The sequence below is a fragment of the Homalodisca vitripennis genome, unplaced genomic scaffold (genome assembly GCF_021130785.1).
Source record: "Homalodisca vitripennis isolate AUS2020 unplaced genomic scaffold, UT_GWSS_2.1 ScUCBcl_1137;HRSCAF=4382, whole genome shotgun sequence".
Taxonomy (NCBI): domain Eukaryota; kingdom Metazoa; phylum Arthropoda; class Insecta; order Hemiptera; family Cicadellidae; genus Homalodisca; species Homalodisca vitripennis.
In genome coordinates this window covers 44140-66992 of record NW_025777250.1, presented here as the reverse complement: position 1 = coordinate 66992, position 22853 = coordinate 44140, and the positions used below count along the sequence as shown (strand labels likewise).

Here is a 22853-nt window from a genome sequence, read left to right as displayed (position 1 = left end):
AAAAAAAATAAAAACTAAAAAATAAAAATTGCTTTATACATTTTTTGGTTTTGAAATGCCAAAACTAATATTATTTTATGTTGTTTCATTTGTTTTGTAACATTTTATTGTAATACAACTTTTTACAAACATTTTGATACCTGTTTCATAAAAATAGTATGAAAAATAATAAAAATATATTCTTTTTCCGGAAGCCCGGTAATACTTCTTATTATTCCCTGGCATTTTTCGCAAATGACTTGCAATATAGTTGCTAGTGCATTTCTTTTGTACTAAATTTTTTGCCTTGTGGCATTCAAAGGGTTAAAATGTTTTTAAAACTATTGCACGTCCTGCCGATTGTGAAATACGGTCTGTGATACGGTTTTTGACAGCAAGGAACGTTTCAGCAGCGGATATTCAATGACAGATAAGTGAAGTGTACGGTCCAAATGCAATGAGTGACAGCAAAGTGTGGAAGTGGGTGAGAGCTTTTAAAGATAGACGGTAAAATGTCCATGACGAACCACGATCTGGTCGGCCGTCAGTGATCATTGAAGATTTGGTGAAAGCCGTTGATTAAAAAATTCGTGAAGATCGGCGATTCACTGTTTCTTCATTAGCAATAGAATTTCCAAACGTGAGTTGAACCACATTGTTTAAAATTGTTTCTGAAATTTTGGATTTTCGCAAATTGTGCTCACGTAAGGTTCCTAGGCTGCTTACTGAGGAACACAAAAAAAGAAGAATGGGTATTGCTCGTGAATTTTAGATCCAATATCATCAGGAAGGTGATAACCTTTTAGACCACATTGTGACGGGGTTTGCAGGAGACATGGATTTCCCACATAACCCCAGAAACGAAATGCCAGTCGATGGAGTGGCGTCACTCGACGTCACCGGTTAAAGTGAAAGCAAAACAAACATTGTCCACACGCAAGGTTATGGCGACAGTGTTTTGGGATAGACGTAGAATATTGCTAGTTGAGTTCATGGAGTGAGGAACAACAATAAATGCGGCCACTTATTGCAACACTCTGACTAACCTTAGACGAGCAATACAGAACAAGCGACGTGGCCTATTGACAGCTGGAGTTTCGTTGCTGCATGACAATGCCAGACCCCACTCTGCCAACCAAACCCAAAATCTCATCAAATCGTTTGGTTGGAAACAGCTAGAACACCCGCCATACAGCCCAGACTTGGCGCAGAGAGACTTCCACTTGATCCGTTACCTAAAAGAGTTCCTAGGCGGGAAGCGCTTCGACACTGATGACGAGGTGAAACAAGCAGTACAAGACTGGTTATCGTCGCAGGCGGCCGACTTCTATGACACCGGCATTCAAAAACTTGTAGATCGTTATGACAAGTGTTTAAACAAAAGTAGACATTATGTAGAAAAATAGTGATTGATGTCAGGAATCAAATAAAACAAGTTAAAAAAAAAATCTATTGTGGTTTTTTTTAAATAAAAAAACGGATCTTACTTTTCAAATTACCCTCATAGTATGTGTCCAGCCCACCTAATTTTTCTGTACTTGATATCAATCACTATGTCACTAGTCTGGTAAAGATCCTTATCTCCTTGTTTTGCTTTATTCCCTATTCATCTTGTTCATACATTAACCCATATATTTCGCACAGTACTTTATCCTCAAACACTATACATTTTTGTTCCTCTTTCTTATTTACTTTCCAAGTTTCAGACTCATTAAGCAAAAATAGGCAGATTATTATTTTATAGTCTTATTTTGGTTTTGTGTGACGAGAATTTTGACATTCTGTTACAGGCGTATAGACATATGTTAATAAAATTTAGTCTGTTTTATGTTTAAGTTCTTCTGTAATGTTATTTGATATAACTATTCCCAAGTATTTAAAAAATCAAACAAATGACCAACTAAATTTAATAAATTGCTGGATCTTGGTCGTAATAATTTTAGATTTAAATTTTATGTGTATAGTTAATTTAATTTGATAAAAAAACAGTAATTTAAATTATACATTTGGATATTGACTAGCCTGCCTTATTATCTGTAGTATGGTCAGTTTAGTTTACAACATCATGTTAATTACATCTATAAAAGAGTGCTTGATGCCTTATGACCTTGGTCGCTTTCCCCTGGTCTGCATTTCTCACTTTGTGATTTTCATGTATGGAATTTAGATTTTATTATAGAATTATGTTTTGTGGGCCTAAAATCATAACCATTTGAACGTGTTTTCTAATTAGACAATGGTGCTTCCAATAGCTATTAAAAAAAATCATCAAGTAGGGAATCATAGCAAACTGTCAGTTAGTGATTAAGTAAATGGTGTATGCAGACTGGAAACCCTCACTTACCCCCATTGGTTTCATGAAGCTGGTAAATCCATTTCAAAAGTATAAATTTGTATTACTCTGTTTCTTTAACTGTTTTTTTTTATTTGGGCTTAAGTTAACAATATACAAAATGGGCTCCTCTGGTGTCAAAATTAAATAAAAAAATGATTGGTAATTCTAAGCAATATATGGGTCAACCTCGATTTTTCTCATATTACAATATAATGTTACAATAGTCAATTAGAAAAGGAAATGACTAGAATTTCTTGCCGGAAAGCAGTTATAGGGAGCAGGCAACTCATATTACAATATAATGTTCCAATAGTCAATTAGAAAAGGAAATGACTAGAATTTCTTGCTGGAAAGCAGTTATAGGGAGCAGGCAACCGCGAGAATTACCTATTAGTGATCAGGGGCACTGACGTGATCTGGGCTTCAAATTTGGAACTACTCGAGTTAATTTTTTTTCTAAAAAAACAAGCATCGCGAAGCGCTGCGCAGCGGGCAAGCATCGTGCGTGATCTTTGTATATACTTAATTGATTCAGGCCAAAGGAATGACACAGATTCCTTTACCAGATTTTTACGGAGATTTTGTATTGGGCGGATTATATTGGTTTACTTTGCTTTCCAGCATGTAATTATGTGTTTAAAATTGTTTTACATACATTACCTACATTATATTGTAATATGTAATAACAATTTATCAGAAATTTTTAATAAAAAAAGGATCACGCACGATGCCTGCCCTCTGCGCAGCGCTTCGCGCTGCTTGCTCTTTTAGAAAAAAAATTAACTCGAGTAGTTCCAAATTTGAAGCCCAGATCACGTCAGTGCCCCTGATCACTAATAGGTAACTCTAAGCAATATATGACCGTCTGGCGATTGCCTGCTCCGTATAACTGCTTTCCGGCAAGAAATTCTAGTCATTTCCTTTTCTAATTGACTATTGGAACATTATATTGTAATATGAGAAAAATCGAGGTTGACCCATATATTGCTTAGAATTACCAAATGATTGTCATCTTTTGTTCAGAATAATATTTTTATTGTTTTATAGAGCTTAATATGCTCTTTAGAGCAAAACAATGTGGACACTGCCAGCTTCACAGTAGTACTTATAAGGATAATTGATTATTGAACTTTTGAAGACTTATTTTCAACACAGAGTTCATAGATGTATGCGGTGAACTTCTGATGTATCTTAATACAGTTTATATTTATGCCATGACATATTTGATAAAAGTTCATGGAAAACCATATGTGCTATGCATTGACAACTCCTTGGAGGTACACAAACATACAATCGCTATAACATGGCTGTGAAAATAATGTTTGATTTTTCATTCTTCTTAGGGATGGGTGTACTACTTTGAAATTAAACCTAAAAAGTCTTCTGCTCTCCTATCAAATCTAAGGCTTCTGAAGAGAGCTATAAGATTTATGGATTCCTGTTCTCATACCTCCTTTGGGCTCAATACATAGGCCCCAAAGTAACTTTTCCTTCTTGCACAGGTATCAGCGCATTCCAGCCATTTGCGTTTCATGGATCCTTGTGCTTCCCCACATGATCTGCAGTAATTAGTTTGGCTAAAATCCAATTCCCTTTCAGAGTCTCTCTTGGCCTGGGCTTGCACTATTTCATTTCTAGTTATACCCTTATAACCTGGCACCCATCCAAGAACTACTGTACCTCTCTGCCAGTTCCTTTGGAGAGCATACATACATTCCCATACCACACTTGACTCATCAGTACAAGTGTTCTATAAAAAAGGACTTTAAAGCAAATTATATTTGAATTAAAGTTCACACTTTCATGTATTATCATATGTCTACTACATCTTTGCATGGATGTCAGTATAAAAAATTAGCTCAGCAGTAGACAAACCTAAATCGATCAGTACGCTATACTTTTATTGTGCTTTGTGTATTTATATATAAACTAGTAATTACCCGCGGCTTCACACACAGTTTCTTGTCAGATAACAGGAACATATTTTTAGTTCGGATATTTTCTAATTGGCATGCACTAATGAAATAAGTGATGGCCATTTGAAGATATTCTTATTCGAATTTCCATACAACATTCCATTATTTGTTATTTAATAGCTCAAAAGATTACAGTTTGAAACTATCTTAGACCAGAGGGAGGAATCCTAAAGTTGAAGTGTTAGCTCTCTTAGTGAGAGCACTTATGATGTAATATGAGGAATCCTATTTGTATTTGTAATTTGTAGCTTTTGCTTGACAGGATCATAAAATTGCAGTCAATCACATCTAAAATATTTACAATTTTAAGTTAAATCCCTAAAAGAAACATCTGCATGTTTTGAGGGCAACCGGGTCGCTGTCTTCATTTGTATTCTTGATTTTCACTTTTGGAAAGTATAAATCCATAAACCTTACAGTATAGTGCAAGTCCTTGCGCTCTGTTCTCTGTTATTATCCATTTCCTTGACTCAGTTCAGGAATAACCTAATCAGTGTACTATCCCTTATCAGTTCAAGACAGTCTTACTGCTCCCTTGATGGTTTATCGCCTTTAAAAAATTGCTCTTTGTGTCTAGTGAATTGCTTTCTCATTTCATGTATTACGTTTTGTTCTGTAGCCAACCGATATAGGAGAGACTATCACGGCTATTTTGATGTCAGGGCGTTTCTACGTTCAGTGGCTATCAATCCGTGCTAGTGAGAGATTACTGTTGCTCATTGTTTTACAGTAGCAGTTTAAAATGTGTGGTGCAGTTGAAAATTTCACAAGTTGTGAAATGCTGTCAGAAACACTGTTTTTGTTGGCTAAGCACAATAAAACAATTGAGATTTATCGACAACTATGTGAAGTTTATGGAAACGGTGTGATACTGAAGGTGGAGTGCATCATTGGTGCATTAGGTTTAAAAATTGCTGAACTAATGTGCATGATGACAAAATAAGTGGACGGCCTAGCATTGTAACTGATAAAATTGTCTCTAAAATTGATGAAGAGATTAAAGAAGATTGCTGTTTCACAATAACAGAACTCTCACTTAGTTTTCCTCAAATTTCAAGGAATTCGCTATACAAAATTGTTAAACAGAAGTTAGGTTACCATAAGTTTTGTGCAAGATGGGTACCAAAAATCAACACATGGCAAATCATACTTGAAAAGTCGTGGATGCTTTTAAGTGGGAAATTTTCCCACATCCGCCTTACAGCCCGGACCTTGCACCCAGCGACTACCACCTGTTCCCAGCAATGAACACCTGGTGTGTGATACAGTGCTTTAATGACAACGTGGAACTGCGGGAAGGTGTGCATATCTGGTTGAAATCTCAGGCGGCAGAATGTTTTAATGCTGGAATTTCAAATTTAGTTCACTGCCATGATGAGTGACTAAATTTGTATGGTGACTACGTTGACAATAGTATTTTAGTGTGACTTTCAAATGACACAATTTTTTTCTTGTACTTTGTTTTTTTGTTTGTATCTAAACGTAATGTACTTTCTGGATAGCCCTAGTAGTAACAATTAAGAAAATTAATTAAACTTGAAATATAGAATATCGGAATAGATTAAACTTGTTTGAATTTTTCATAAGTGTAACCTATAATAAAATTTAGATAATAATACTGTAGTTGCTGTTTGTAGCATATATACATGTGTGTTAATGGATATATCTTTTATAAAAATAAATTTGTGTTTTTATCTTTATATTTTTTAATCATCAGTAGGAATAGTTCAAAATTTATTTTACTTGTGGTACATTTAACATATGTAACATTGTTTAAAATACACATTTTTAGCAATATATATATCTCTCTTTCTAAATAAAAGGAATATATCCTGGAATCCTCTTATATAATTTAAAATTAAAAGTACAGTTAACCTTTTACCAAATTGCCACACAGTATTGGTTCTAGCTCCACATTATTACTGTCATACACAATCCTCATGTGAATGTGAAGGTCTATTCTCTTGTAAAGTAGTTGTTTGTAAAGTTATACTAAAAAGCATATAAATTTTACCGCACTTAATAATCCTTGGTAACCCTATATAACTCTTAGTATAATGATGTAAATAGCTTCATTTAAAATCTTTTGTAAATGTTGAATTTTGTTTGTTTACAACATGGGTATAATATGTTTACTTTTGAAATATGTAAAGTTTAAAAATAAACATTAGATTTTTACACAACCAATTAAATTTTCTACATGGTGATTGCTGGGAGAATGTAGGGCTACAGCCCGAGTATATTAAGGTGAATGTATACCATGATATTAAGTTTACGCATCGCTATGGAATTCTTGCATGGCATGGCCTACTATTACTGCTAGTAAATGATAATATACTTCAGTAACAACAGGATAATACTGGTAGACACAATACTGGTGTACAAACATTTATGGCCATTATACAGAAACAATAAAATCTTACCTGACAGCAGCCATAGAGGCCCTGCTAGACCTTTTTTTACCTTTACCAGAAATGGTAAAAAGAGAATGCTGAGGATACATTAATTAGAATGGCAAAATCTGAGATAATAAGAAAAAAAATCCGTAAGAGCCCAATCTTATATCTGCCTAGTGACGGTGTGTTTATATGTAACTTTGATAGGAACTATCATGTAGAATTTAACCATAAAGAAGAAATTGATAAAGAACACAAACAAAAAAACTTATGGAGTATATCATTATATAGTATGCAGATTGGTCAAAGTATAGGCCACTTATGAAACACTAAGAATTGTTGGAAGAATCACCAATTATTTTCAGGCAGAGGTGTGAACCATTGAATGATACAATTCCAACAGAAAGTAAATACAGGAAACAGAACATTGCCAATATGTATAACAGTCAAGGAGCTATTATATCTATGAATTCTCTTGTTATTAGCTCTGGAATGCTTTGGAACTATAAGAATTTCGTTAATTATGTGTAACAATGACAACCTCAGAGTGTTTTGCCCTTAAAAACAAAAAGAAAACTCTTCCTCTCTCTGGGTGCTAGAGTATGCAAGAGTTGAAGGGATGAAGAAATTAGTAGGTAAAGGGTTCTCCATACACCTATTAAGACATAAACTGGGATATTTGCTATCTTTATATATTTCAAAAATAGATCACTAATTTTTTAGGATTATAATCTGTCCTCTTTCTCAGCTATTAAAAAACTCTTAATACATGAGGTTGTTCATGAACAAAAAACTTCAAACTAAAAGGAGTGGCGATTACTTACCACACACTAAACTTAATTTGACAACATAATATGTTGCACATGAAAAAAATTAAGAATACCTGACTGGTACACCAACAGCATAGTCTAGACTGGTGAGAATAAACTCAAGCGATGTCACTGCACAGAACAAAGAGTAGTACACAACACGTTGCACGCACAAGGGAAGGTGGAAGACAGGGGAGAAAATCTATGTTGGCATTTCCTATTGTATTGTTGCAGGTCATCTGAAATAAAGAAAGGCGATGATTGGAAGGGGAGGGAGGGTAAAGGGTAAAACAATCTCCAGCCTTGTTTTCATCCTGGTTCTCAATGTTGTGGTGTGTGTACAAATTTTATAGTTTGATTTTTTTAAATTTTTATAATGTTTTTTTAGGGTTTTCCAGTTAATTCTTTTTTAATTTTGGTAGGCAAATTGATCTAACTTTAACATAAGGTTGATATAGCAGTTGATCCGATAGTTTTATGAATGAAGCTTCAATAAGTTTACGTTTGAAAAAAGTCTCTCTCGGTTTATGATGTTGGCTGCTTCATCCCACTTCATAAGCTACATAAATCAAACGATTAAGTTCTTGTTGCTTATTGTTGCTCTTTTGCAAAGAATTAAGTTACATTTCAATCAAAATTTGCCTCCAATTTCATGATTGGACTTTATTTTTCATGTAACAGTAAGAATAAGATATTAAGTTAAAATAGAGCTAAGTTATCACAAAAATATGTGAATTATTAAGTGTTGAAAAGTAAACACTTAATAATAAATGGAAAATAAATACAGCAAAATAAATGGAAATGCATTAACTGTATAAATATTTTTATATTTATCACTGAGATAGATACACAATTATTGTTGGTCAAAATAAAGACTGATCCAGACAATACTGGGGAGCTGAAGAAAGGTTAGATTTACCCACAGTCTAGCCGGCTCTTTTGCATGTCTTATTTTATGTTACAGACCTGCATATATACATATTAAGAAGTTTCAGGAAGCCTTTAATTTCCCACGAGTGCTCAGGCTTACCAACAGTCTAGCTGGTTCTCTCACCTGTCTTATTTCATGTTACAGACTCACTGTCCAAATCTGCAAGTACTTGACCTAGCCAATGTGAGGACTGTTGCTCAGACCACTGCATATATCCATATTGAGAAGTTGCAGGAAGGCTGTCCCTCCCTACGAGTGCTCAGGCTTACCAATAGTCAGCTAGCTCTGTCACCTGTCTCATTTAATGAACAGGTATCTCTAACAATTCAATTAATAGTTTGGTCATGAACAGAATGGGTTTGGTTTCAAATTATGTTATTTACAATTTACCTATTTTGGGGGATTACAATGTATATTTTAATTCCCATTAGAACTGTTATGGATCATTAAAACACCATTGTTCATAACAGACTTGCTCTCTCTAAATTCATTTATTTAGATAATATAAATTTATTTAGTATTATTTATTTCGTATGTATAAAACTTAAATTAAGAATTGAGTTCCATTGTTTGTAGTTTATGTAATTGGTTTTTGTTCATTTGTTTATATTTTTTATTTACACAATATTGTCATGATGAATACATATAAAAAAGTTATTATATTCATCAGTTTTTCTGAATGGAGGAATTATTAAACCCTAAAATGTATTGAACACATATTAAAATGACAACTAGAGACTTAAATGGATTTGAGATAAATTGGTTACAGTTAATATAGGAGCTGACAGTGGTGCAAGTATAAGTTTTTTAGGCTAAGAATAAAATTGTTTTATAGATCATGTTTTTCTGGCACATTTTGATGTTAAACTTGTGGGTGGTAGTAATTTTGCACAAACTAATTTGTTCTATACTTATATTGCAAAAATGCTGTTATATCTTGCTGCGGTGCTGCCAACTACAAACATTTCCCTTAAAAGTAAGCATTAAATTTGTGTTTTGAGAATTGTATTTATATTTTTTAAATCACCTCTGATAAATATGGCTTTAACCCTAAGACTGTCATTTAACGGATATCCGTGGTTTTTTTTTTGTTTGTTCCTTAAATGCCAATCAATGGATATCCGTTGATTTGGCCTGCCCGCTTAATCTCATTTGTTATAATATGTAAATAATCAAGTATCAACATGATTCACATGCTTGGAAAGATAAAGAGTTGCTGAACACAGCACTGGTTTTTTTATAATGTTTTTTTAACAGCAGAGTAAATTTAGAATGGTGTTGCTATTTTTGTTTTGTGTTTTGTTGTACCATCTTTAGGACAGGATGTGGATGGTAAGAAAAATACCTTTACCTAAATATTATTATATTTATTACAGTTTTTTATTTATATAAAAAACTATAGTAAATTTATGATCTTTAGGTTATTTTAAAATTTCATAAATCCTCAAAACATTTTTAACAGTTTTTTATCAGGTAATTATCTCTCTTTTAGAAAGTTATTAAAACAATTTTGGTTTCTACTAACCATAAAAAAATAAAAACTTTAGGTTTTATCAAGATATTTATTATTATAGTGTTCTCTAGTTTATTGTAAATAAAATGATACTAAATATAGTTAGGTTTACAGTTTATTACAATGTATAAACATTTTTACAAATTTATTTGTTTTTGACCACAAAACCCACGTCTCCTGTACTATTTTCAATTTTTGCTCTAAAACTAATTTATTTACCAAAGACTCATACAAAACTATACATTTTCTGAAACTAGACTAAATTTGTAATGTTTAGGTCATCTTGTAATTTAAAATTTATATATTTAATTTTTTTAACTATGCTCTGATTTTCAAATTAAAATATTTTTATTGCCATAAAAATCACAAAGATTAATGACCAAGTTACATTTGCAGCTACAGCCAAGCCTGTCTCTATTTTAAAGAGTAGCTAAAAACTGTAATAAAATTAATATTGATAAGTACAAACTCAGGCTCAAAAACAAGAGGTTCCAATCCCACTGGTCCAGGTAGTCAATATCTCAGAACTTTGGTCAATAAAATGTAGGGTGTTTTCTAGATTTTGTGCAAAATCATTCTTTCAGTGAATAAAAAGAGTAGTCTAAAAGCCATACATAATATTTTGAATGGATATTAATGAAGAATTATCGAGAAATACTTTCAAGAAATTACAGAGTAACTATTTTGTGTGTTGGTTAATTTGTTAAATGTATACCAAACTCTTATGCCTTGTATTGTATGAGTGATTATTACTGTGAGGTTTTAATAGTTCTGGGTTTTGAAAATTATAGGTAATTAAATCAAAAAGATACAGGTTTATGACAGTTTTAACTTTTAAAGTTTTAAAAGGAGGTTTATTTTTTCTAAACTATGTGAAGTAGTATTTATTTGTGTGGTCTTTTTTTGGAGAATATGTATATTGTATATCCTTAATTAATTACAATACACAGTAATTTGAATATAAAGTGAATTTAAAGTGTAATTTCAAAGGTGAAATTGAATTGAAAATTAAAGTTGCTTGAAAACACAAGGATTTATTATTCTATGTCTACAATTTTTAGAAAACTAAAGATAATTCCAAATTGTTTTAAAATTCTTTGTTTTCAAAATAAAATTCATTTACTCACTCATAAACTAAACAAAGATTCTGGCTGTCTTCAAAATTAAAATGTATTCTTGTAAAAATTCAACTAAAATTCTTCAACAAATATTTCTCAATCTTCTTTACATCTTGATAAAAATCTGTAACTACTTTACTTTAAAAAGATTGAATATTAAAATTAACATTGCTTTAAAATTAAAATTTAATGCTTGTGAAAATTTCAACAAATATCCAAATATATCAAACATCTCAAAATTATGAAAATTGTAAAAATGTCTCAACAAATTCTTATTTTAAACAGTCAAAAAGTTAAAAATTACTCAAAGTCTCTTGAAATCAACAGATACCTTACATATTGACTGTCATTAAATGCAACACTTCTTACATAACATCTCAAATTACCAGGTAAATTTATTTTACAGTTACTACATTGACACAATTTGTCAGTTTGGGCCAGGAGCGAAGAGTAGTGAGGCGGCGTTAGGGAGGGGTAGATGAGATCATCAGATTCCCAAGAATTTTGCATTACTTTAATGAATAATTGTGAAAGTCGTAATTATTTTCAGTCAACTTTAAACTGAACATAACATTTTGAGTTTTTGATTAATTTAAAAACACTGCTCTTAAACCTCAAGAGCATCAAACGCAAATAAAAAGTAAACTAAGATAACCTGGCTTCAAAGCAACACAAGTATCATACAATGCTGTTATATTCTGAAGCATCCAAGCAAATCAGTACTTGTTGAATATTGTTATTATAATTTTTAATTTTTATTGTAGAAAAAAATTTTGGAATCTGTTCTTATGAACAAGTACTTTACTCACTACTAGACCTGTTGTTAGGCATAGTTTTAAACAGATTGTAATACTGAAACAGGGTAAAGGGAGTGTGGCTATATAAAATAATCGGATTAGTATTGGCAGAGCCATAGAAAAAACACAATAAGGCTAAATATCTTACACCTGGTCACGCGGCTCCCCCTACCACTCTTCGTGATTCGCCTGGCTCTTGTACTCATTCCGCCCATAGCTGATCATTTTCAGTAACACTGCTCATGACTTGCACCACTTTTTATTTTACTGCTATAACAGTAGCAAATCTAATTCCTATCAAATCTGACTTGACTTTGGATGATAAAAAAAGTTACAGGAGGCTAAATCGGGTGAGTGGGATAGATGATCTAAGACGGGGATGTTGTGTTTAGCCAAAAACGTCTTCACTGACAAAACTTTGTGAGCTGGAGCTGAGTAGCCTGGTGGAGAATCCTTGACATGTTTTTTACAAATTGTTCCGTTTTCTCTGTATATGCTCACGTAAGGTAGTTAGGAAGCTAATGTAGTAATTCTGACTAATCATCGGTTATATAGTCGAACAAGGTTACTGATGTTTTCAATGTAAGTATCAGTTTTTGATGACGGCGGTCTGCCAATGCATGTGTTGTCACTCGTGCCTTTTTAGTCATTTAAAAATTGTTAAAACCCCTTAAACACTTGAATTCATGATAAAGAGTTGTCATCATACACTTGTAACATTACGAATGTTTAATATCCATTTTTTCCCAAGGTTGAAAAGGAATTGGATGTTCACATGCTGTACTTTCTGGATATTGAATATTTTTCTGACGCAGAGAGGGGTGGGAGGGAAATTCACATAACCAGCAGTGTCTTTAGTCTTATTGCGTTCGTTCTGTGCCCCCCCGCCAATTCTAATCCAGTTATTTTCTAGCCACACCTTGTATGTGAGTGTCACTGATCAGGTCTAGGGTTAAAAACGTTGTTTTTTCCAAAAATAAATCATATGAAGATGTTTAGTAAGACAAATGTACCAATTCTAAACAAGAGAAAGGCTTTCAAGGAATATATTTTCAGAAAAAGTAGTTCAAAATAATTTTTTTCATACCTAAAGCGTAAATTTTTCTCTTCTTTAAAATCATTAAATAAAGTTCCATTAATAATTGGAAACGGCTAAAATACTCGTATGTAAAATACACAGTATAAAAAATATAACACATGATGCTTAAACTACTGATTAATTATAACAACAAACCATTGTATTGGATGAGTGCTGGTTCTGTTCTGTGTTGTTTGAACTGCATTTTTTAACGCTAAATTGATTTGACACTATTCCAAAATCGACAGTATGGCTTTTATAACTTTTCTACACTATTCAAGTTCGACAACACTATAAAACAGAATATTACACTAAAACATGAAAAATACATTCCAATTCAAATCCGACTCAACACTATTACACATTCACAATATTGCTCCTGTGTGTGGTATATGCATTTGAATTTGGGGTCTAGTAAAATATCACGGTAAATGTTATAAATAATGTTATTATGTGTTAACAGGCTACTTCTCAAGGATTTCCCCAGCTTGAGGAGCTCAGTGTAGCTGGTGTTGTCGAAGGATTGACATCTCAGCCTTATATTGATGATGAAGCATTACAGAGAATCATTAAATCATCCAAGAAGCTAAGGCTACTGGATGTTAGGGGCTGTAACAAAGTGTCAGACTCTTCTCTGGTCAGAGTTCCAGCGTGGGATCTGGAGCACATTTTCCTTTCAGGTTAGTTATATATGTTTTCTATTTAACATGTTCGCTGCTAAAAATCCCTATATAGAGTTCCCTATATGCTGAAATTTTAAAATATATTTTTACTTACTTTTGGATGAAATATGATAGAAATATATGAAAATTACTCATAAATCACAAAAGTTATCACTCTCTACCATTTTGAGTAGACAGTCTTCCTTGCCAGCTGGTAACCCTAGTTACCGCTCCCACTAGGGAACGCCTTTTTATGGCAGTGGGAATATTCCAAATGAATACATTGTAGCTAAGTCAATTGTATTTTATTCGTTTTAGACACATATAAACAATATTTATACGTAAATTTGAAAACCAAAATGAATGTAAAAGTTTATATAAATCTCTGATAACTCACTCAAATTCAGTTATTATTTTTAAAAATGTGGTGAATAATTATAACAAAATATATTTAAATGTTTACTTTAAATGATACAAAAAATATTGTAGTACATAAGTGTATAAAAATGTATTCCAATCCAGTTGTGAGCGCTCCATTGGCGTGGGTTGGTCTCGTAATCAGGATCCTCAACTTCCGAGTCCGTCTGGTACTCCACATCGTCCATGTTGTCATCCTCGTCGTTTGAACTCAATACTGGCTCTGTTGTACGCTTTGAACTTGGTTATTGTATACCACTTGGTTCCGGGGGAAGATGCATTGTGTTACACAACCGCTTACCACTATAAAAACTTTAAAAATCATTAAAAATAATGAAAAAGTCTAATGTGAAAACGATGTGCATAAAAATGCGGGAAAAGTACCTCCCGAGGAGCGAGAAATACATCGTTGTGATAGCTTGAGTGCTGGCCGCACACTGACCTCATTTCAGAACAGAGGCTCTGTGGTAACCACAGTTACCGCCCGCTCCTAGCGCAGCGTAGCAGCGGTAACCACAATTACCGCCCGCAGCGAACGTGTTAAAGACTTGTATTGCAAACAGTGAATGGAACATAAATTGTATTATTCTCTCAATTTAAGCCTGACGGAACATCAGCAGTTCCTTTCAGTTATAATTAACTTGATCTATTAACCCTTCCCATGCCGTAGACAGTTATATTAGAATGGTAGACTTTGACCAAAACACCAAATAGTTATATCCGATAATATAGATTATGTCTCTTGGCCAGTTTTTTAGTTCACAAAATGCCCAGTGTACACTCTGTGCTTATCGTGGTTGCCAACAAAGTGTTTATAAAGACCTTCAACCTTCACTCTGCGGCATGGGGAAGGGAGCGCCCTTTGTCTACTTTGACCATCGTCTATTCGTCTCGTAGGGTGCAAACATATCTGTGGTGTGTATTACTGCTTTTTCGGTTGTCACGAGTGCGCGTCTACTACGTATCTCTTTATTATTCTTCATTGTGTGGTGATTAGTTTTAAATATTTATCTTGTTTTATAAATGAAATTGAAATTGAAATAAACAGTTTTGTAAAAAGTTCTTTTTTATTTTTATCAATAAATACACTAATTGTAAGTAAAATGCTCTGTTTTATACTTGTTTTGCGTTTAACTTTTTAAATTTAGTTATATCAAAAATTAACTTTGAACTTAAAGAAAGAAAAATATGGTACTTGTCTTGGCGTTATAGAAAAATTGATTTATTTATTAGTGGCGTGCGAAGGGTTAATGTAATTATGTGGTGTCTTGGTATGTTTAATGGCATCTAACAATTTTCTGTATGTACTGTACTGGTATTTATAGCAATGGCAACCGTCGGATTTCTGATGATTTTTCCTCTTTTGGAAGGTGGCACCCATTGAATTTCTGACAGTCGTGTACTATTTTATTTTAACTCATGATTTAATGTTTAAGGCTACGTTCCAACCTAACATAGGCATGTATCAATGAAAATATGCGATTTTGAACTTTAATTTTTGTATATAAAACATAACTGGCTGTTCTTTATTTGACTATGAATAGTCAAAGAAAATACAATAATTTGTAAAAGTCAAGATTTATGATAGTTGGCCATTTGCATCGATGAAATTCTGTACTTTGATAATTTAATAGAGGTCATCATTTCTGTAGAAACTTTAGAATAGCACCACGGAAATGTTTCATTTCTGAAATACAAACAAAATTTCAGTAGTCGTAAAAGAGACGAATTCTATTTTATTTGTGCATACAACATAAAACATATTATAGTAATAGTATTTATACCCAAGGAGGTGTGTAATATCATTTCACTACCTATGTAATCATCGGTCAGCAGTTATCGTGTTGTATCCAAGTCAGTTCAAGTTGTTTGTTTTATATACGTATATATTTTAAGTCAAATTAAATACAACATTATATAAATTAAATTCATCAACCACTCTAGAATGTCCTGTAAAGTACTAATTTCGATGATGCTAGCAGATTTTAGAGTAAGTAAATTAATTATAACTTTCTTGATACTTGTAAAGCATAAGATAAAATAGGTACTTTCTCAGATTTTATTTTTTTAAATATCTCAATAATATATGTATTTCTTTTTAACAGTACTTAAATTTTCATCATTATTTTGAGCTAAAAACACAACTCGTGTTTTCATTGCAATTTTGTTTAGGTTTTACAATTGGTATCAATTCAAACAATAATATTAACTTGTCCTCTTTTTCCACATAAAAATAAATGTTTTATAAGCAATATACAGATTTAAGATTTTGTACAGATGTTTTAAATAAAAATAACTTTTTTGGTAATTTGAAATTTTTTACATACAACCAACATGTTAATAAAGCTATTGCATGTATTAAAAAAAAGCAGTATTTCTATAGAAACAAATTAATTTAAAAACGTTTGTATACCTTGGAATTGATTATAACACGTTTTACAATTTTTATAGTCATCTTACTCTGGGTGTCTAGGGGTCAGAAAAAGTCTGGAAGTCAGGAATTTGTACAGAAACTAAATAAAGCCTTGAAAAGGTGGGATGTATCATAGGTATTGCATAAAAAGTCGGGAAAAGAAAAGATGTCTTTCATTAGCAATAGGAAAATAATCTCTGTTTCTAGGTTATGTTCTGTTCCGAAATAGACTGTATGACAGACTACAATACTTTTTTTTCTTGCTAGTAACTTCAATGAATAGCTGCGTTCGTGGTGTAATCATGGCAACAAGGTGTGAATCAGGGCGAAATTAATTTTTTCAATTTACACATTGGCTGTTTTCCAACGATATAATATCATTTTGTGTCATTTCGAAAACTGTTTAACAACAATATATCAATTTGTTCCTTTTACCAAAAACTTTTCAACCAATATTAAGTTGTGTAATTATTTTTCTGTAACATTGTTTTGCGTCAAACAAGTGGTTAAAGAATTTCCTTCACAGAAAATATAACATTATTCAGCCTAGATTCCTTTACATTTTCATACAGTATTGAAGGTAAAAACATCACAGTAATTTTGATGGCTGTGGCACGTGCTTAGTAGCTATGGCAATGGAATGATTTTATTTTTTCTTGTTTAAATTGTAATTTTAATGAACACTGTTTTTGATAAAATAAATAAAATATGTTTTATAACTACAAAATAAATATACACACACACAAGTGCACGTGCGCACACGCGCGCGCGCACACACACACACACACACACACACACACACACACACACACAATTATACTTTTTTATATGCTTGAACATTGTCTTTCTGAAAGTCAAGCTGAAGAACAAAATCAATTTCAAGCAAATATCATGATGTATAAAACAGTTTAAAAATTAAGTAAAATGGCAAAATCAGTGTAAATAATTAAATTTTTATGTGTTAAATGTTTTTTGTGCCAGCTTCATAATCTGTTGGTATAGATTGGAAAAATATATAACACTAAGGTTTCCGCATATTATATTTTAATAATAATTAATTTAGTAAACGTCTGCACAAAGGCAATAATTAGCTTGCCACTTCTAAGGTTAAGGAAGGATATTTACAATATTTTTTTATTCAAATTGAAACTTAAATGATGAGAATGAATGTATTTTTACCTTTATTATTTAGTTTGAACAATAATTAATAATACTATTTCAAAATACTAATATATTTAGAAGCTTATCATGGTGAATTGTGTTATCATTATTAATCTAGCACAAATTTATCTGCTGGGATGATTGGTAGAGGTCTGATGTTTTCTAACGAAAAGAGAACATAAAATTATATGAAATATTAGCCCATTGCAGATCACTGACGAGCTGGACTCGTCACGCAGCGGCCAGGCCTAACCTAAGGCACAATGACGAGCTCAGGTCGCAAAAGCGGTCTGCTTTTAAGTTTCCTTCCAAATAGTTCTTTTAATGTCTGATAGATTGGGCGATCGTCTTCACTTGTCAACTGAGAGTGTTTAACAACGTTCTACGTTTAGAGTTTTCAAAAGTTTTATAAATATCCTACAGATCGCAGTTGTATGTCAAAGTTGAAAAATCATTCATATGAGTTTACTCTCTGCTTTTTAGCACTTCTGATTGGGTGTTTTCCTCAGTTGTTATTATAATACTTTTGAGGTTTGTGACACAGCTAAACGACACAGACGTACATATTGGCGGGTGTAGTCTAGACAATGGCCCGGATGTTGTAATCGCTTTGCCCGAGCTGCTTTATTTAGACTATGATTCAGACATCATCCCTACCACCCCGGAACCTTGCTCGCGTGTTATCGTTCCTACATCACGGATACTCCAGCAGGCCCATGTTCCATCTGATAGAATACCTTCACAGCTGAATATTCTAGTATACAATAGCGAGCGATACAATGGCGCACCATTGCTGTTCGTTCTCGGTCGCTGACCGTAAATTAATTCGTGCCCGCTGGTGCCCGCGCGCCAACACAATACGATCCGCAATGGGTTAAGTTTACTTCTTTTATATACTTTTAATTAGGTTTGACATTTATTAGTGAAGGTGGCTTGTACTTTACATAATTATAAAGTTAATGGTCTCTTGAATTCTGCTTGTGGGTAGTCAAGGGAATAGATTCCGTGTTTTATTTTATACCTTGAGGAACCTTTGTAAGATAGTGAATGATTGCAGGGTGCTATGTGACGCGGCTTAATGACTCAGGACTGGAGTTGATAGTGAAGAAGTGGAGCCACAGCCTTGTAGAGGTGGATTTGGCCTGGAGCACTGCTACTGAACCACTGGATGCTGCTATCACAGCACTGGCCGAGCAGGGTGGCAGCAGCAGACTGAGGTAGCTACAAACTATTTTTAAAACAAATAAAGTGTACAAAAAGTGAATTATTAGATTTAATGGGAAACTGAAACTTGATATTCCTGTTGTGACTGATCATTCATGCCTTATAAGTTTTGATTTTTATGTTGAGCCATTACTGTTTATGCTGCATTGAAATGTGTATTTGATTGTTGTTGATATTCATGTAAGTTTTTATAACAACCACCCTACTCTTTACCATGAACATTTGTTTATGGTTACTGCATTGCACTTATGGTTCAGAATCAATTTTATTTTAGATTGATATTTTTACCAAGCAAATAGCAAAATCAGTTTTAAAATTTTGATACTTGCACTTGTTTGCTAGGGAATAGAAGGATCATTTGATAGTGCTGTATGTAAACAACTGCTAGTTTTTCATTTGTGTCAATAATTTTTGAGAGCTTAAACTTTGAATTGAACGACTAGTATTTTAGTAAAATATTATATAAAGCTTATATCAGTTATGCTAACCTGTTGAACTCTATTGCTCAGCAGTTGCTTACAGCAACAGTTCGATTTAACCCTAGATCTGGTGAAGTGGTTCAAAATAATCATGCTGTTTTTAGCATTTTACAGGCCTTTTTTAAATCACCAAAAATAGAACACTAAGTTCAATTATTTATTGTTTTACTGTATGGAAATGTATATATTATAGTAGTAATATTTTTGGATGGAAAATAAGTATTTCAATGAGAGAAATAAACCAGTTTGGAAATAATTTACAACTATTGTTTAACTATACCACCAAGTGTTTAAGGAGAGACAGCATTTTTACGTCTGGGCTATATATATGCAATGAACTAAGAACCTAACTGGAAGATAAAAAGTTAGATGTAATCGTATTTCTTTGCTTTCACTTCAAGTCTTGAAAATGAAATACCATGATTAGTGAATGATAAGTATATGATTTATTTTGGACTATACATTATTAAAAGAAACTTTTATTTTTTAAATAAGTTTCTAATGTTTTATGTTTATAAATCTACTTTAAAAAAAGGGTATTTGACCAATTTATTTTATTTAATAAATCCACTTACGGTATACTTAAAACTTTAAATATAGATAATTAAATAATAATATATATATTTTATTTAAAATTGGACAGTATTTAACAAATATATTAAAACATATACCTTTATTAGTATTCCGTGCATTGCTTAACTTCTGTTAAATTGGAAACAGCATTAACCTTTTTACTGTATATCATCAATATATTTGATGACGTGGGGCTTCACTAATATATTCATCAAAAATTTTAATGACAAACATTCATTTCTTAAATCCATTTTACAGTCAAACAGCATTATAATCTATACCATTCAAAACCTGAGAGACTTTTCGTTGATTAATGGTTTTTTGAATTTCTCTTAGTGTGTACCGAACATTATTTTATATCGTTTGTAGCATCTGTTGTTCACAGCAAAGCTCACACATATGTTGTTAACACTTTGAGTGCTGGCTCTATATAACATGCAACTCTGTAGAATGCTGGGCGTTTTTGGTGGTTTTCACAAATTTATTAGAAAAAAAGTATTTAAGGTATAAGAAAAATATTTACATGCCTTAATTCAGCTTACTTTCGTCTTTATTTTAACGTAAGATTGTTAGTGTTTTTTTTTAAAAAACTACACATAAAAACCTTTTTTGAAAAACATATATTTTTGAAAAAAAAAAAAAAAAAATTTTTTGAGAGTTTTTTTATCTAAAAAACTAAACTAAGCATATATACAATTATTTACAATGACCCATTTACAAATATAAACTGTCCTTTGAATAATACAAATCATGTTTTTATGTTTTGTAGTTTTTTGACAAAAAAACTAGGCCGGCATGTTGATGCGTCGGCATCACTTTCGCCGTCAGTACTGTTTTCAGCATCTGTAACATAATAATATACCGTGTAAAATTTGAGTATATTTTCATTTTATTCATATGAATAGAATATTAGTTGAATAAAGTTAATTTATTTTAATACAAATTATAGTTTGATTCACGAAAACAATAACATAACCAAACTTTTAGACTGATGTTTATTTAGACTTATTCTTACCTGAAAGATGTGTCTCATCTTCTTCCATGAAATCAGGATGGATGTCAGAATCGTCAAAAATACTATCAACACCAATAAAACTATCTTCATCTAATACATCACTGATCGCAACTGTCGTTCAAGCTGCGATAAGCCATGATTGCGACATCGACTGCCGGCTGCAATGAACGTCACGTCAGCGGCACGTAAACAATGCGACCGAAGTCGCTTTGTCATTAAGCTCATTCAATACATCTAACGCTTTCTAGCAGTTAATTGTATTACTAAAAACCCAAATAACATTGTAGAGTAGGCAAAACCCGTTTAAATACGGACAATGTAATATAATACCAATTGAAATGACAACCACGTAAAACTACGGGATTAGCATTCTTCGGAAGTTTCGCTTTTCCGTAAAATTACGGGATTAGCACTCTAAGTGTTAAAAATATTTTTTTAAAGTTTATCAATATAAACTTTACTAGATTGGGATATATTTCTTTTTTATGGACAAAATTAATGTATTCCTTCAAAAACATGTGGATACTTTGTTATGCAAGCAATTTTTGTATCACAGTTCCCTTTTTTCAATGTTTTACAGAGGCTGAAAGAATAGTTCATTATGAAAAAAATGATATAGAAAACTTTATATATAAGTTACTAATATTATTCACGAATTTTACAAGGAGAGTCTGTAAAACTCCACAAAACAGCATGCATTTCATTAAATATGATGGCGCTTGGAGGGATAATATTTTAATAACTTATTTTCTCAAATAATTATAATTAATTTTGACAAATATCAAAAAGTACAATTTTAAGTATTTGTATAAATTATTAACCTGTTCCTAACAAGCACTTTCATAGTCTGTACTCAAAGTTATGTGTTGGCAGTATGTATTTTAAAATGTTTATTGTTGTGTAGGACATTGGACCTCTGTGGATCATCAGTGAGTCTGGAACCGGTGAGAGCTGTACTCACCAAGTGCCCTCTGCTCTCGTCCATTAATTTGTCGTCATGTCGAGCCCTGCCCCGAGGCATGAAGAGACTCTACCAGGGACTGCCTCTTGTGCAGCTACGCTCCTCCATGCTCACTGACCAGTAATCCAAGTCTGCATTCCTCATCTCCTTAGTTTCTTCTTCACCTTCTCTTTTATCCATAGGTAAACTCTTTGTCAATTAATACATTTATTTTATGCAGGTTCAACATTTTAAGTTTGGTTTCATATTCTTTGTCTATTTTATATATGTTATAAAATGCTTTGAAAATCATAAATACTAAATTTTAGACATTGACTTCATTCATACGTAGCTTCAGAACTAAATAATAAAAGATCATATTAACATAAACACAAGAAGTAACTGTTTTGACTTATTTTACCATACAAACAATTACCTCAGTGAACATTTTTCTAAATACAGCTCTCTAAAATTATTAAGTACACCAAAAATGTAGCAGTTTCATAGAACAGGACTACCCAAGCACTCCTTGAAATTTAAAGCCAATTAATTAGTAGTTATTGTTTGTTTTTTATGTTAAGATTGAGGGTGTTTGATTGTAAAACAAATTTTTTTACTTACAAAATATTTGTATGGTGTTTTCCTGATGTTTATAACCAATTTACGTTCACTAACAACAACAAAAACAGGAATTCAAGGAAATAAATTAAAAAATTGAAGATAGATCCACCTATCTATGAATTGTTCTGATGGAATACTCAATAATTTCAATGGTTTCTGAAGATGATAAAAGTGTATTCAATACAGTTTCAAATACCTTTAGATGTTTTCAAGGCATTTTAACCTTACTTCAAATGTTATTATGTGTATTTTAGTCTGTTGAGAAAAATTATATTTGTTTTTACAAAATTATATTTCAATTGCATGAAAGACAAGATGTAAATAAGTGTAAGTTTGTTTATAATGTATTTATAAGTTCTTGTTGAAAGGTGTTTATTAAATGAAGAATTTATTTTATTAAGTTTTGTTTGTAGAAG

General features: G+C 32.2%; 1 protein-coding gene across 1 annotated transcript in view; it reads left to right on the top strand.

Moving 5' to 3' along the window:
• LOC124371225 overlaps positions 1-22539 on the top strand; it is a 39789-nt gene extending 17250 nt beyond the window's left edge. Inside the window, exons 5-8 of the mRNA XM_046829557.1 lie at positions 8571-8738; positions 13396-13612; positions 18643-18802; positions 21781-22539. Coding sequence (XP_046685513.1) covers positions 8571-8738; positions 13396-13612; positions 18643-18802; positions 21781-21961 — 726 coding nt within the window. The 3' untranslated portion in view covers positions 21962-22539. The remainder of the gene's footprint in view (positions 1-8570; positions 8739-13395; positions 13613-18642; positions 18803-21780) is intronic.
• The last annotated feature ends 314 nt before the right edge of the window (positions 22540-22853 follow it).